The 15,000-nt window shown below is 38.2% G+C and overlaps 2 protein-coding genes across 2 annotated transcripts in view; one reads left to right on the top strand and one right to left on the bottom strand.

Annotated features, from left to right (window-relative positions):
- The window catches only part of LOC143034926 (dystrophin-like), a gene marked incomplete at its 3' end in the record, with an annotated part of 191,140 nt that overhangs the window by 91,443 nt on the left and 84,697 nt on the right, over window positions 1–15,000 (top strand).
- Window positions 1,284–15,000, bottom strand: part of LOC143034948 (uncharacterized) — a 14,539-nt gene continuing 822 nt past the window's right edge. Inside the window, exons 2-3 of the mRNA XM_076201296.1 lie at window positions 1,721–1,888; window positions 1,284–1,544 (exon numbers count right to left, since the gene is read on the bottom strand). Coding sequence (XP_076057411.1) covers window positions 1,396–1,544; window positions 1,721–1,888 — 317 coding nt within the window. The 3' untranslated portion in view covers window positions 1,284–1,395. The remainder of the gene's footprint in view (window positions 1,545–1,720; window positions 1,889–15,000) is intronic.

The raw sequence follows: 15,000 nt of genomic DNA, 5'->3' as shown, positions 1-15,000 counted from the left end.
CTGTAATTTGCATTTATGTGTGCATGCGTGTGTGTATGTGTGTGCGTGCGAGCGCGTGCGCGCACGTGCGTATATGTGTGTATCCCACTCCTTTAATTATGATCTCTGCTAAGTGTGTGTGTCTGTCGCCTGTGTATTTGTGCTTTGCCTCTCTCTTTCTCTCTCTCTCTCTCTCTCTCTCTCTCTCTCTATATATATATATATATATATATATATATATATTATATATATATATATAATGCATACGCACTCTATGTGTGTGCGCGTGTTCCGTTTCGGATATTACCATAATCAGTGACCAATGGATTTTTTATCTCTGGGATCGTGTTTTCCAAGCCATCAGTGATTCGTTAAGAGTGCTTGCACAGATCATAAGTGATTACACAGAAATAAGTGACACAGAGAGTTTACCAAGGAAACGAAAAGTGTCACCAACCATTGCCTTGCTTTTGTTTATCCTTCCAATGCACAGATGCAATAAGTGAAGTGCGTTTTATGAGTGTGTATTTAGTGCGATTCGTTTCTTCTTGGCAGTGTCTTTGCCCTAATGAAGTAGTGAAAGCAAGTATCGTTATGATAAAGATAAGATTGAATCGTTCTGTGAGTGTCTATGAAATGTGATGCTTATTTCACTTCCTGGCTTCTGTCAGTATATGGAGTGTATATTAATGGTGATCAGTGCTGTGATAGTTTAGTTTTTGAAATACATAAGTGATTGTGTGATAACCCAAACAGAAAATCTGTGACCCTGAAATAAGCAAGTATATCGTGGAATATTCATTTTAGTAAATAAACCAGCTTCAGGACCAACATACCTTTGATATTTACAAGTAACTTTTGATAAGTTATGGTGATCTTTATTTTATTCTTAAGTGGAGTAAAACCATTCCATGCAGAATGATCTCTGAGTACTCGAGTTATATTTTCTAGGTTATATGCAAAGTTTGCCCTTCAATTTTTACAAAAATTGGCACTTGAGTGACGATGCATTCCAGATGTTTGATCTGTGGATTGTATCTCCAGAATAAACTGGATTTTCCTTTTACCGCAAAACTCTTCATGAAAGGATTACTTCGATCACAAAACCCCAATTCGAATCTAAATGAAACACATTCAATATTTGCACAAATTAAGTACAAAGTAGATTCTCTTCCTACCGTTCACACATAAATGAAGAAAAATAATAACTAGTTGGAAACCTAGCACAACTTGAACTGGCATTGCCAACTGTCAAAAACCGCCGGCTTGCGTTCCGTTTCCACAGAAGTTGATCACATATCCAAACAATGCAGAATATATACCAATGTCCATGGACTATATCAGAATCCTAATCAACCTAATAGGTTCAAGAATACACAAAGTAAATACTTACTGATATTCATGGGACTTTATTATTTATACACTCCAGTGTGGTTGACGTACATGGCTACGCTGTTCAAAGGATGCATGCAGTGTAAATGCACTGATGACCTCGCAGGTGGTTGCTTCTTGCATCATCTTTTCCTCTGCTGGATAAACTTCTCTGGCGTTAGCCTGACAAAAACCTGTAATTATATCATCATAGCGAAGAAGTTAATTCTTGATCGAAATGAAGAGAAAAATGAAGACAACCAGTGTCTATCTACGTGAAACCTGTATTCGTCAGGCAAACAGAATGAGGAAATTGTGTCTAGGCGTGCAGCGTGTGTGTTTGTGTGTGTGTTTACCTAATCATACTTACCTAATTGTCGTATGATGGAAAGGAGCAACGCTCGTATCCTGTCCCTCCAGTTATCATGTCGATAAGACCCCGTGTTTGTGCTTCCAGGCCAACCTTTTCTTTGAATTTGCTTATGTTGTCTAATTGGACTTTTTCTTCTCTTCCAAGCCGTTACACATACCCATGCACCTGTATGGAAAAATGTATGTCTTAATTTCCTTCAAACACCTTTTTCACGTTTTTTAATACTTTAAGACCTCACTAGATCTTTTTCCTTGCCAACTATGTCCACTCCTTTTACTGTTCTGAATACTGTCATAATATCATCTACTCTTCTTTCTTCTATTATTTGCAAAATATCTTTGTATATTCTCAGATGTAGGCTTGGAACTATTTCGGTTGCTGTTCTCTGATTATTATTTTTTAATTAAATAATTAATTTATTTTTAAGTCTGAAAGCATCAGGTTTTTCGATGGTTTTTCCTTTATACACTCGTCCATGTAGTGGAATACCACTCTTACATTCGTAAATAATTAATTTATAAATTTCCCTTATAATCCGTTTGATATGATTTCTATTGACAAATAATGATCGATTAATAACATTCCCAAATAATTTTCCTCCTTTGGTTTTTGTAATTGTTCTATTTCCCATTTTATAATTTGGTGATAACCATTTCCTGTACTTTACATTTCTTACAATGAAATTCGTTTTCTATTTCCTGCAACCTGTTGCATCCATTTTCGTCCTTCACTGTCCTCGTCGTCTTGGGCGTCATCAAATAATTTGTTATAACCGTTTATCTAATCCATTATATCATTAACGTAGATGAAGAACATGAATTATGCCAACATCAAACCTTGTCGGAACCAAGTTTCTTCCCTCCAAACTGACATATTATTTTTCAACACCCTTCTCATTAATCTGTACTTCAGAAAGTTCTTCATCCATTCCAGCACACTCCGTTTAAGTACTCTTTATGTGTCCTAATTTCTGCACTTATTTAAGACTATATCTTTCTCCAGATCCAAGTATTCTCTCGAGTAAAAAACAACATGTTTGTAACACAAGACCAGCCCAGATTGGTTCCCTGCAGAAAATATTCATCTCCAGATATTTTCTCCATCTGTTTTTCACAAATTTCTCACACATTTTACCTATCATTCTCTTATAGATTAGGACCACATTAGCCTGTTTTTCTCTATTCTCTTGTTACTCCCTCTTCTGCCCATAAACATTCAATTAGTTCATGAATCTCATTCACCATTTGTTCTTTACATGCCTTGCTTTTTACAGGTATTAAAATCTATCTGCCAGGTTTTTACTCCATGTGTAATCTTTGTCCAGATCTTACTGCAATTTTTTTTTTATTTCTTATCTGTCATTTCCATTTGCTGTTTAGCACCATGCGGAAATATATCATGTAGCTAGCTATCCCCTCCCTTTACATTTACAAGGAACATGACTAGAAATAACAGGGATATCCACTTATCACTTTCACTCTAAGTGCTCTCCTCAGATTACCATTCTCGTTTTTCTCCATTCCAAGCGATCTCCCATCAAGTGTAGTGGATTGCCTCATAACCCACTTTTTGTAATGAATTTCCACTTCAGTCATGCATGTTTTTCTTTACAATTATTACATCTTTCTTGGGGGATTTCTGTGACTGTCGTGACACATGATTTCTTTTCAACTCACTCTCCGTGTGCGATGTATATATATATATATATATATATATATATATATATTATATATATATATATATATATATATATATATATATATATATAATGTGTGTGTGTCTACGTAACTGTATCTACCTAATTGTAGAATACAAAAACAACGCTCGTGGGTTCCCGTCATTTACTCTGTCTCTCTCCCATTGTGTGTGTGTGTGTGTGTGTGTGTGTGTGCGTGCGTGCGTGTGTCTTACAGTCATTCCAGGAATTACAACGATGATATCTCGATCGGTTTCCTCCTTTTACCGTCTCCCAGATTCCCTTTTGCTTCGCCAGCCCTCTCACCCACCCTCTTCCTCTACATTTCTATCTCTTCCCTCCTACCCTTTTTCCTTCCTTCACCAGTCCCGTCTCGTCCCACTCCTTCCTTCTCATCACCTTTTTGTTTCGCTACCTCTCTCTTACTCACTCCCTCACTCTACTACCTCCCCCCTCTCTCTCTCTTTCTCTCTCTTTCTCCCCCTCTCTCTCTCTCTTTCTCCCTCCCCGTCCGTACTTCCCTCCTTCCTTCCTTCCTTCCTCCCCTCTCCTTCCTTTCTTCCTTCTCCATTCCCGTCTCGTCTCCCTCCTTCCTTCTCGTCTCTCGCCTTGCTGACTTTGCGGCGCCTGAGTTCCGTCCGCTCCGCCCTCGGCTTTGACTCGGCTTCCGGCCGCTTCTCTCCTCTTCCCTCTCATCGCCGCGTCATTCGAATTCTTACTGCTTTCTTTATTCCCCTCATCCTCTTCCTATTTCTCTCCCTTTGTTTTATCTCCTTTTTCTACTAGTTCTTGGTTTCCCTAACCATCCCCACTTTTTTTGTCGTTATTTATATTCCCATTCTGTCTCTCCTTTTACGATCCATCCTAGTAAACCATCCTTCCATTCTTCTGGTCCTCCAGTTTTTTCATCCATTGTCTGACTCCCTAGTTCATACAGTTTAAGATCATATTCACTTTACCCTTTCGGTGCTTAGTGGGTTGCTATCACCTGAACATAGTCGCCTGGTAGCAACTAAGATAGATACTAAGGTTATGAGATGCAGCGAAATGTTAAATCGAGATGGGTTTGAGATGGTTTCAACCCTTTCGCTGAGGAGGGGGATTGGTTTCTCCTCGGCTCAATAAAACCATCAGGCAGCAGCTGCAATGAATAATGAAGCCGCGAAACTGAACGAAAGAGTCAAACAGTGGCTGAGGTGACCATCATGTCTTCCTTCGAGACCAGAGTTGTTCTCTCTCTCTCTCTCTCTCTCTCTCTCTCTCTCTCTCTCTCTCTCTCTCTCTCTCTCTCTCTCTCTCTCTCTCTCTGTATCTCACTCTCTCTCTCTCTCTCTCTTTTTATCTCTCTCTCTCTCTCTCTCTCTCTCTCTCTCTCTCTCTCTCTCTCTCTCTCTCTCTCTCTCTCTCTCTCTCCCATTTTGTTTCACTGCTTTTGGCCCTTGTCTCATAACCTATCTTCTCTACAAGTTTTCCACTTTTATTGGATCCATGTTCATGATCATGAATCTGTTTTTTAGGCAGAATGACGGCTTGAATTGACGCGTGTCTACACAAGCTTATCCTTGTTTCTGCTCTTTTTCCTCCTCCCCAATGACCTTGGAATAAGTAATTTACTTGTCCCATAATACTCACTATGAGATGAAGCGTATTTCTCTTTAATACTTAATAATAAGTATGATAATCCTCTGGTGCTCCTCTTCTTCTTCTTCTTCTTCTTGTTATTATTACTATTATTATTATTATAATTATAATTTTTGTTACTATTATTATTTTAATTATTATTATTATTATTACTATTATTATCATCATTGTTATTATCATTATTATTATATTATTATTACTATTATTATTATCATTATTATTATTATTATTATTATTATTATTATTATTATTATTATTAATATTATTATTATCATTATCATTATCATAATAATTATTATTAATATTACCATCATTATCATTTCTCTTTCAACTCACGTTTCATATATAGTTTTAATTATTCTGTTTTTCTTCAGCTCTCCATCCCGCCGGATGCTTCCATTTCCTGCGGTTTCTACTTTGTCCGTCAAACCTTTCTGCTCCTCCCTTCCTCCCTCCAGATCTTTTTTCCCCCATTCTTCTACCTTCACTTCCTTGTTTCCCAATGCTCCCTTCATTCATTTCTGTTCTTCTGTTCCAATCCTCATCATTCATCGCAGTCTTCCTCTCTTTACCCTACATGTTTCCGAACTGTCTCGTGTTTAGAGGTTATCACACTGGGCTGTTTTCCTCTCATATCCTACCTCCAACTCCCATTTGAATAACTAGAATATGACTTCGTTCACAGAAATCTAGACTGCTCTAAGAATATTTCAATAGCATGTCTAGTATTCGCATAGGTTTACAACATCTTAGTTTATCATTCAGTTTTGCAATATATTAAGGAAAGATAATTTGATATTTGGAGGTTTGGAAAATAGAATATTGTAACCGAAGTCGTTTTTTATTCAAACGAACTCTCAACGGTCGACGCTGGTGAAACCCATGCTCAGTGTACATAATTCCTCCTCTCATCATTCTATACTCTTTTATATCCACTCCCCTCCGCTTCACCCCCTGAGCTCTTCGTACACAAACACAGTACATGATAAGCCCGTATCAAATTAACAACATTTTCTTCATCTGTTGCCGGTTCATTTGTACAGGAAAGACGGGTTGCAATGTTTTTCGTATAGGATTACCCAAACAACAAATAAAGCCTTCATGATACAATGTGCCATTGACACAATCTTTGGTGTAATTCTTAGAAATTTAAATGTTATGAAATTAGAACAAATCTAATGGAAGTATCGTTTTACCATACGAACTTCTCAATGAACTGCCAGAGAAGTGACACTTAGATGAAAAGAACATTATTACGGCAGACGTGCTGTAACAAGTCTACCACCACAAAGAATTCGTCTTAAAAATGAATCAAATATTCCGGCGGCAGCCAGAATAATAAAGGGAAAATGCCACCCGGAACGGAGTCCGACATCTCCTTTCGCTTATAATCTTTTCTATCAATCACACGTTTTCTATGACCACAACCTTCTACTTTTACCATCTCCGTCCTCTCTGTACTTCCTACTTCCTTAAGCGGCCCATACACAATCAATTATATTGCGCAATTTCATTGTCAATACTCTGAATTGACAAATTGACCGTGTATGGGCGATATATCGCCCTTGCACAGTCAATTTAATTGTCGATTCAGAGTATTGACAATGAAACTGCGCAATATAATTGATCGTGTATGGGCCGCTTTACGGTTTCATTCCCATTCAGTCCTCTTCCATTTAACTCTCTCCATACCCCCCCCCCACCCCACCTACACCTCCACACACAGACACACCAAACACATCACCTTTCATCTGAGTCTCTTTATCAACCTAATCCCGGCCGGTCTGACTATTGACAGTATCCTCAATTACTTCCTGTCATCCATTACTACTGGCTTTTTGCAGTCTTCATTTATTTTCTTTCTCGTTGTTTTATAATTTATGTTTGGTAGCCCTTAGATTGTGGAGGTCTCCATCGACTGAATAAAAACCGCTTGTGACATGCGAAAATAAAACTTATAATTCGTTTTCTGTAGTGACAAGGTGAGGAATCTGTTTGAACTCGACCTCTGTTTTTTTCCCGGCAAACCTAGGCTCGTTTCACACGTATCGACTTTTCGCCGTGCGCCGTCCACGACACGACGTCAAATAACCATGATTACCTATGGATGCTTTCATACGTGGCCGTGACGTGCGAAAGCGTCCATAGACAATCATAGTCATTTAAGAGCACGACGTCGTGTCGTGGACGGCACATGGTGAAAAGTCGATACGTCTGAAACGAGTCTTACCCACCCATTTTCAACCGCTACCCTCCACTCACCCACAAACTCCACCCACGGCCCTCCACCCCTCCTCCTCTATCGCCTCCACCCCCTTCCGGCCTCCCTCCATCCATCACCCTCTACCCACGTACACCCACAACCCGTCCACCCATCCCATCCCACACCGCCTCACCTTCGCCCATCGACCAACACACTACGCCCACCTACGCCCACCCACTATACCTACCTATTACCCTTTAAGGGACAATCACACTGGGCTATTTTTCCTCTAACCTCCGACTAATCGGCAATACCACCCACCTCCAGAACTTTTCTCCGCTGTAAAATTACTATGGCAGAGTATATATATATTTTTTCTCAATTTACGTAAAATGTCATTTGATATGCTGGGGGAAAGTTATTTTCCTCCAGCATGTCAGATTCCTTCTCGAAAGCTGCGGGTAGCAGATTTGTTTCAAATGTCGTAGGAAAAATAATCCAGTGTGATACCCCGCCACTCCCATCACCTCCGCCTCGTTCTTCGCATGCACCACACGTTCCAAATGAGACAACACAGATGACTAATTCCACTTACTGCCATCCTCCTCCTCCTCCTCCTCTTCCTCCTTTTATATCTTCCTTCTCCACTCCTGTCCATCCCTCCTCCTCCTCCCCCTTCCCCTCTTTCTCCTCCTTATTTTCCTCCTCTTCCTCCCCCTCCCCTCTTCCTCCTCCTATTTTTCCTGCACCTCCTCCTCTCCCTCCTTTCTTCCTCCTCCTCATCATCACCAGCAACATCATCCTTTTCCTTTTCTTCCCCGTCTCCTCACTAGCCAGCCTTCATCCGTGATCTGCATTCCACCGTCAGTATTCCACCTTTACCCTTTTCCACTCAAGTCGTCCTCTTGAGCCTTGCTCCCACCATTCCCCTCCAGTGCCTCCACCTAAACCTCCTCCTTATCTCCCCGTCCCCCTCCACCCTCACGTGATATTGTTTACCTCCGCTTCCCTATTAGCTCGTAATCTTATCTTTCTTTGTTGAGTATCTGACATATATTCTACATAGAGTAGTTCTTTAGCAATGAAAATGACATTTCTCTGAAAGAAATTGCATTAACGCAACTGTAACTAGAAGGGTGCTCTTATATCATCACTGGTCAGATTCAGGTACCCGATGTACTTTTGCCTCTTCTTCAGGAACCTTTCCTTCTGTTCCCCTCGCCTTCGCCCGATTGCTTTCACTCGACTTCGGCCTCGATGTCGACCTCGACTCATGCCTCTTCCTCTTCACCCTGCATTCTAATCACACGTCATATCTCCCCCCCGTCCGCCCTATCCCCTGACTAGCTTCATCCTATGTTTTCTTCCCATTATCATGGCCCACTTATGCCGTTTCCTTTCCTTCCCCCTCCACCTTTCTGCTCCTTGCTTTCTTCCTCCGTTTCTTTACTACCTGTTCCTCTTCTTTTTCTTCTTCCTCTTCTTCACATCTTCCTCCTTTTCTTCCTGCTCTTCTCCTTCCTCTTATTTCTCCATTTCATACTCTTCTTCCTATTCTCCTTCTACTTTCTCGTCTTCTTAGTCATTCTTCCCCTCATTCTCTTCTTTTTTTTCTTTCTTTCTTTCTTTTCTTTTTTGGGAGTGTGGCGGGAGCTGCCCTTCTTTTTACTCTTTTTTTTCTTCCCTCTCTTTTATCTTCCCTTCTCCTCTCCACCCACGAGTCCTTTGCTACGTCGCGGCTACCTTGACGCCGACACAAACTTCTTACTCGGCAATTCTCGGACGCTTTGCTGCTTCATTGCAAACCTCTGCATCGTCTTCATCCTCCTCCTTCTCCTCCTCCCCACTCTTCTTTCTCATTCTCATCTTCTTTTTCTTCACCATCCTCATTCCCATCTTCCTCATCCATCGTTCCAAATGTTATTTTTTGCCTCCTCCACATCACCTGCACCTGTTCCACCGCCATCAACAAACATAAGATCCTTTCAGAAGACTTTGTTTTTATTTTGGGACCCATCGTGAACTCTTCCCACCGTGGCTTTGGTTATTAAGGATTCCCGTGTGCCCGGAGGCTACGCCGTGTCCTTCTGTTCGAGTCTGTTATGCTCAGCCTTGAGACACTGCTGGTGTAGGTTCGAGGATTTATAATGTTTAAGGTCAAGAACTCAGTGACTTCTGTGGTTGAATGCCTGCAAGATACTGCAGGCATGTGGCCGCTTCCAGACGTTAGATAATTGCCTAGTTTTTACATCCTTGCTATAAACTTGTAGGTACTATTTGGATTGCTTTTCCTTCAGTGTGAGCTGGTTCAGTACGAAATTGGTGTTAAATGCTTGTATTTTTTACGCGGAGATATTTCTCTAAGCTGAACAAAATTGTATGGCATTTTGTCAGACCAAAATGATTGATGTAATTAATTGGTATGGAAGGATCAATTAAGATTTTTTTTAACTTTTGAAACTTGGATATTTCTCTAAGTTCAATCACCTGGTGTTAACCAGAACAAAATAATTAAACGAAAATAAGTATCTAACTCTTCGCGCAATTTCTGGCACTTACAAAGGATTACAAAGGCAAAGCATGCCGACAGGAGACCTTTTGATCCATATCTAGGTCGGATGCACAAAAAAAAAAAAAAAAAAAAAAAAATCATATTAATAATAAATTAAAACTATAACAATGTAAATAACAATTAAAATACATAAATAAATGCATTGGTATAGTTGAATAACAAACAAACAGGTAAATAGTAAATGATAATAAATTGACATATAACTAATAATAAATGAAAATCAGACAGACAAATTATAACAAAACAAAAACAAATAATATAACATAAATTATAATCATTACAGCATCTTACTTAGGTATTTATCTAAATGATTCTTAAAGCTTCGAACTGAACTACATTGCACTACCTGTGCAGGAAGTTTATTCCATTCATTAACTACACGGTTGGCAAAGTTGTTTCTACCTACTTCCAAATTGAATCTATTTCCGGACAGTTTGAGACCATTGTTTCTTGTCTGATTCTCATTCAATGTGAAAATTTGGTCACTTTTGATGTTGTCAATTCCCTTTAAAATCTTAAAGACCTGTATCAAGTCACCTCTGAGTCTACGCTTTTTTAGGGAAAACAGATTCATGTGCTTAAGTCGATTTTCGTATGATTTATTTTTGATATTTGGAATCAGTTTTGTGGCTCGCCGTTGTACTTTTTCCAGTCTGTCAATGTCTTTAATGAGATTCGGTGACCATACGGAAACAGCATATTCCAAATGTGGACGAACTAACGATTTATATAGCTTGTTAATGAGTGATGGACTTTTGAAATCAAAAGATCGCGCAATCAATCCCAGAATCTTATTTGCTTTCTCAGAGGCTGAAATACACTGCTTGGATGATTTGAGGTCGTTACTGATAATTACGCCGAGATCTTTTTCACTATCCACTTTTGTTAACCAATTTCCAAATAACTTGTAATCGTACTTGCTGTTATTTTTACCTATGTGCATTACCTTGCATTTACTTGTGTTAAATTTCATTAGCCACTTTTCAGACCATTGCTGTAATTGATCTAAATCTTCTTGAATATCTAATTGGTTTGAGTGATCATTTGCCACTCCGCACAGTTTTGTATCATCAGCAAATTTGGAAACAGTAGATTTTAGTCCATGGTCTATATCATTTATATATACTATGAATAGAAGTGGCCCAAGAACGGAACCCTGAGGAACTCCACTTGCAACACTTTTCCATCCAGAAGTTTTTCCATTTAAAACAACTCTCTGTTTTCGACCTTTCAACCAATTACTAGTCCAACCTAATAGGCTACCACTTATTCCATGCAAAGCTAATTTAGTAAGTAGTCTTTCGTGTGGGACGGTATCAAAAGCTTTTGCAAAGTCTAGATATATTAAATCTATATTGTTTCTTTTGTCATAATTCGAGACAACTGTGTTGTAGAATTCAAGTAAGTTAGTCACGCAAGAACGTTTCCGTCTGAAACCATGTTGGCTATCATTTATCAAACGGTTACTTTCTAAATGATATTCGATAGCATCTCTGATGATAGTTTCCATTATTTTTCCTACGATCGAAGTCAAACTAATAGGCCTATAGTTATTTGGTTTCTTTTTGTCACCTTTTTTGAATATGGGAGTAACGTTAGCTAGCTTCCATTCTCTTGGGACATCTCTGGATATGATGGATTTCTTGAAAATTATTTCTAATGGAACAACAATCTCATTTTTCATTTCCTTTAAGATTCTTGGATGCCAACCGTCAGGCCCTGGTGTTTTATTAACTTTGAGTTTGTCTATACACCTTTTAATTGTTTCTTTTGTTATATTTACCGTAGTGAGTAAGTTTACCCCAGACTTTTCACAGGTTTCAGTTTGGAATTCACTTTGAGGTGTTTCGTTTACGAATACCGAGCTAAAATAATTGTTTAAGAGATTACACATTCCTTCATTTGAATATTCAAGTTGACCGTCAGCAGATAATAGTGGACCAATGTGATTCCTAACAACCTTTTTATCTCTAATGTAACTATAGAATTCTTTGGGATTCTCTTTGGATTTCTCAGCGATGTTCATTTCGTATTGTCGTTTTCTTTTTCTTATTGTCTTTTTTAAATCTCTCTGTATTGATACATAACTTTCATAGTCATTAGATGCACCCGAGCACTTATATTTCTTATAAGCCTGTCTCTTTTTAGCAATACTTTTTTCAGTTTCTTTGTCGAGCCACTTTGGGCGAGCCTGATTTGGGGGACGTCTGTCCTTAAAAGGAATGTAAGTTTGAATCATCTTAGTGAGCGTATTTTGAAATATTTCCCACATCTGATCTACAGGCCTTTCGTTTAATTTTTCCTCCCAATCTGTAAGCTGAAGCTCCTGACGTAGTTCTATGAACTGAGCTTTACTGAAATCGGGTATTTTAGAAGCACAAGTATCTATTCTAAAATTGTTTAGGAGTTTGAATCTGACTAAGTTGTGATCGCTATTTGCAACAGATTCACCGACTTCTACATCAGTTGCCATGCTTTCGCGGCTAGTGATCAATAAATCGAGTAAGTTTCCATATCTTGTGGGCTCTTTTACATGCTGAATTAAGTAATTGTCACCAAGAAAATCAATCAAGCGACTACCTATATGGCCATGTTCAAGGGTCATCCAATCAATGTCAGTAAAATTGAAATCACCCATTATCAATAAATCCCGGTTGCAGAAACTAGACAGTTCTTGAAATAACAGTTTGTCGTCTGCTAATGATAATGTCTTTGGCCTATATATTACACCTATATTCATTTTTTGTCCATTTGTTTGGGTTAACTCAACCCACAAACTATCATATGCATCCTGTTTCACTTTCTCTAAAACACAAGCATGAACATTGTTTTTAACGTACAATAGAACACCCCCACCTTTCTTGTGGTTTCTATCCTGATGAAAGTGTTTAAATCCCGCAATATTAAATTCAGCTTCGAACTCTGTACCATTTAACCATGTCTCAGTTATTCCAATCATATCGAGATTTTCGCTTTTGACATACGCCTGTATTTCTTGAAATTTGTTCCTAATACTACGAGCATTAAAGTACATAGTTTTAAGAAACTCCTGATTATTTCTTTTTGACACATTTTGAGTTTCAATATCATGTCTTATATTATCATTTTGTTTTTTATTTATGCCTTGCTCTATATTATTATTATTTGGTCCTTCATTGACATTCAATGCCTCATTAACATTTCTCCTATCAAAATTAACATTTCCCCCATCACGGACATCTGGTCGATTACGGTCATCCGATCTATTTTGTACATTTTGTCCCCCTACGTCACCGTGATTCACGCCGGCCTCCCGTCGTTCAGTGACATTATGTCCGGCATCCCTTTCCCAACAATATATATATATATATATATATATATATATATATATATAATATATGTATATAGATATATATTACACACACACACATATATATGTATATATGTATATATATAGAGATATATATATATGTGTGTGGGTGGGTGTGGGGGGGTGGGTGTAGGTGTGTGTGTGTGTGTGTGTGTGTGTGTGTATGTGTGTGTGTGTGTGTGTGCGTATACATATACAGCGCAAGTCGCTGACTTCCAATGCAAAAATTGCAGCAAAACTTGCCTCCAGGACTGGAATGTACAGCTATAGCAGGGGTTGCAACTAAACTTATTAATTACTATTATTATTATTATTGTTGTTGTTGTTATTATTGTTATTATTAGTTATTATTACTATTATCATTATTATTATTATTATTATTATTATTATTATTATTATTATTATTATTATTATTATTATTATCATTATTATTATTAGTTGTTATTGTTGTTATTGTTATCGTTATTATTATGATTACTGTTATTATTATTATCATTATTATTATTATTATTATTATTATTGTTATTATTATTATCATTGTTATTATTATTATTATTATTACTATTGTTGTTGTTCTTATTGAATTATTATTGTTATCATCATCATCATCATCATCATCATCATCATCACCATCATCATCATCACCGCCACCACCACCACACTGGGCTTTTTTTTTTTTTTTTTTTTTTTTTTTTTCTTCTGTTGGAGTAGATTTGCAGACCCCAGGTTTCGGGAAGGAATCTGAAAATGATATTCTATATATTTTTGTTGAGAAAACAAAATAGTTTGCCATAGTGATTTTACGGCGGGAAAAGCTCTGGAAGTAGGCGGCACCAGTGGAGTATAGACTTAAAATCATGAATGTAGTACATTGGCCCACTAAGGTATCATTCAACAGACAGAGACAAACGATAAGTTAACACATAGCCATGTTCACCCTTCATCTCCAGCCTTGGACGCAAACTCGCAGGTTCTTCCGGTAGAAGTGGTTCCCACGCTGTATTTTATGTCAACCCTTTTTTACTTCCAGCAGACCCGCAACCCCCCCCCCACCTTTTTTTTTTTTTTTGTATCTAAATTAAATTATATATATATTTCTATCTATATCTTAGCACTTGGCTAAGGGTAGATAATTGTTCTTGGAATTATTTAATTATTCTTATTAAACAATTATCTGAGCAGATGACTTAACGCCCTCCCTGGAGAAGGGGAGGGGTCCCTAGTTTGGGAATCATTGATTTACAGTATGCGACGGAATGACGACCCATGACCAACAGAAATGGTTGTACCTTGCGTTGACCTACGTGGATGCCTCCACGTCTCCTCTGGATCATCCAAGTCCATCTTCAACACTGTCATATACTTGGCCTTAGTATCTCTTTTACCTCTGATGTATGGCGCTCTGAATCCCGTTTTCTATGGATTTAACTATTGAGACGTTCTTCTCGGCTATTTTGTGGCAGAACTGTCACTGCAACTAAAGCTTATTTAGACTCTCGAAGACATGATCCCCTCTGCTCGAGAAGAAGCACACACCATTTCTCCACACGCGCGGGTAGCAACTCTCACTGTCTGACAATTATCATTTGCATAATATTAGTTTAATTTCCTTCTTCCACATCGTGACGCATACTTTTATGGTCTTGTTGAAAGTATTCATGGATTTTCCTTTATTATCCGAATAGGCGACTACAGTACTTGCAGCTCCCTTACATTTTTCTAAAAATAAAAAAAATTGTAAAGCTGTTCGGTAAATTTTGGATTATCTTTCCCTGACGATCATGCATGCTGTATGCGTCGTCAAAAATAATAATAG

Source organism: Oratosquilla oratoria, chromosome 18 (assembly GCF_046742065.1).
Source record: "Oratosquilla oratoria isolate Oo_2021 chromosome 18, ASM4674206v1, whole genome shotgun sequence".
Classification (NCBI taxonomy): Eukaryota; Metazoa; Arthropoda; class Malacostraca; order Stomatopoda; family Squillidae; genus Oratosquilla; species Oratosquilla oratoria.
Note: the sequence above shows the minus strand (reverse complement) of the source record. Positions and strands in the feature narration are given on the sequence as shown.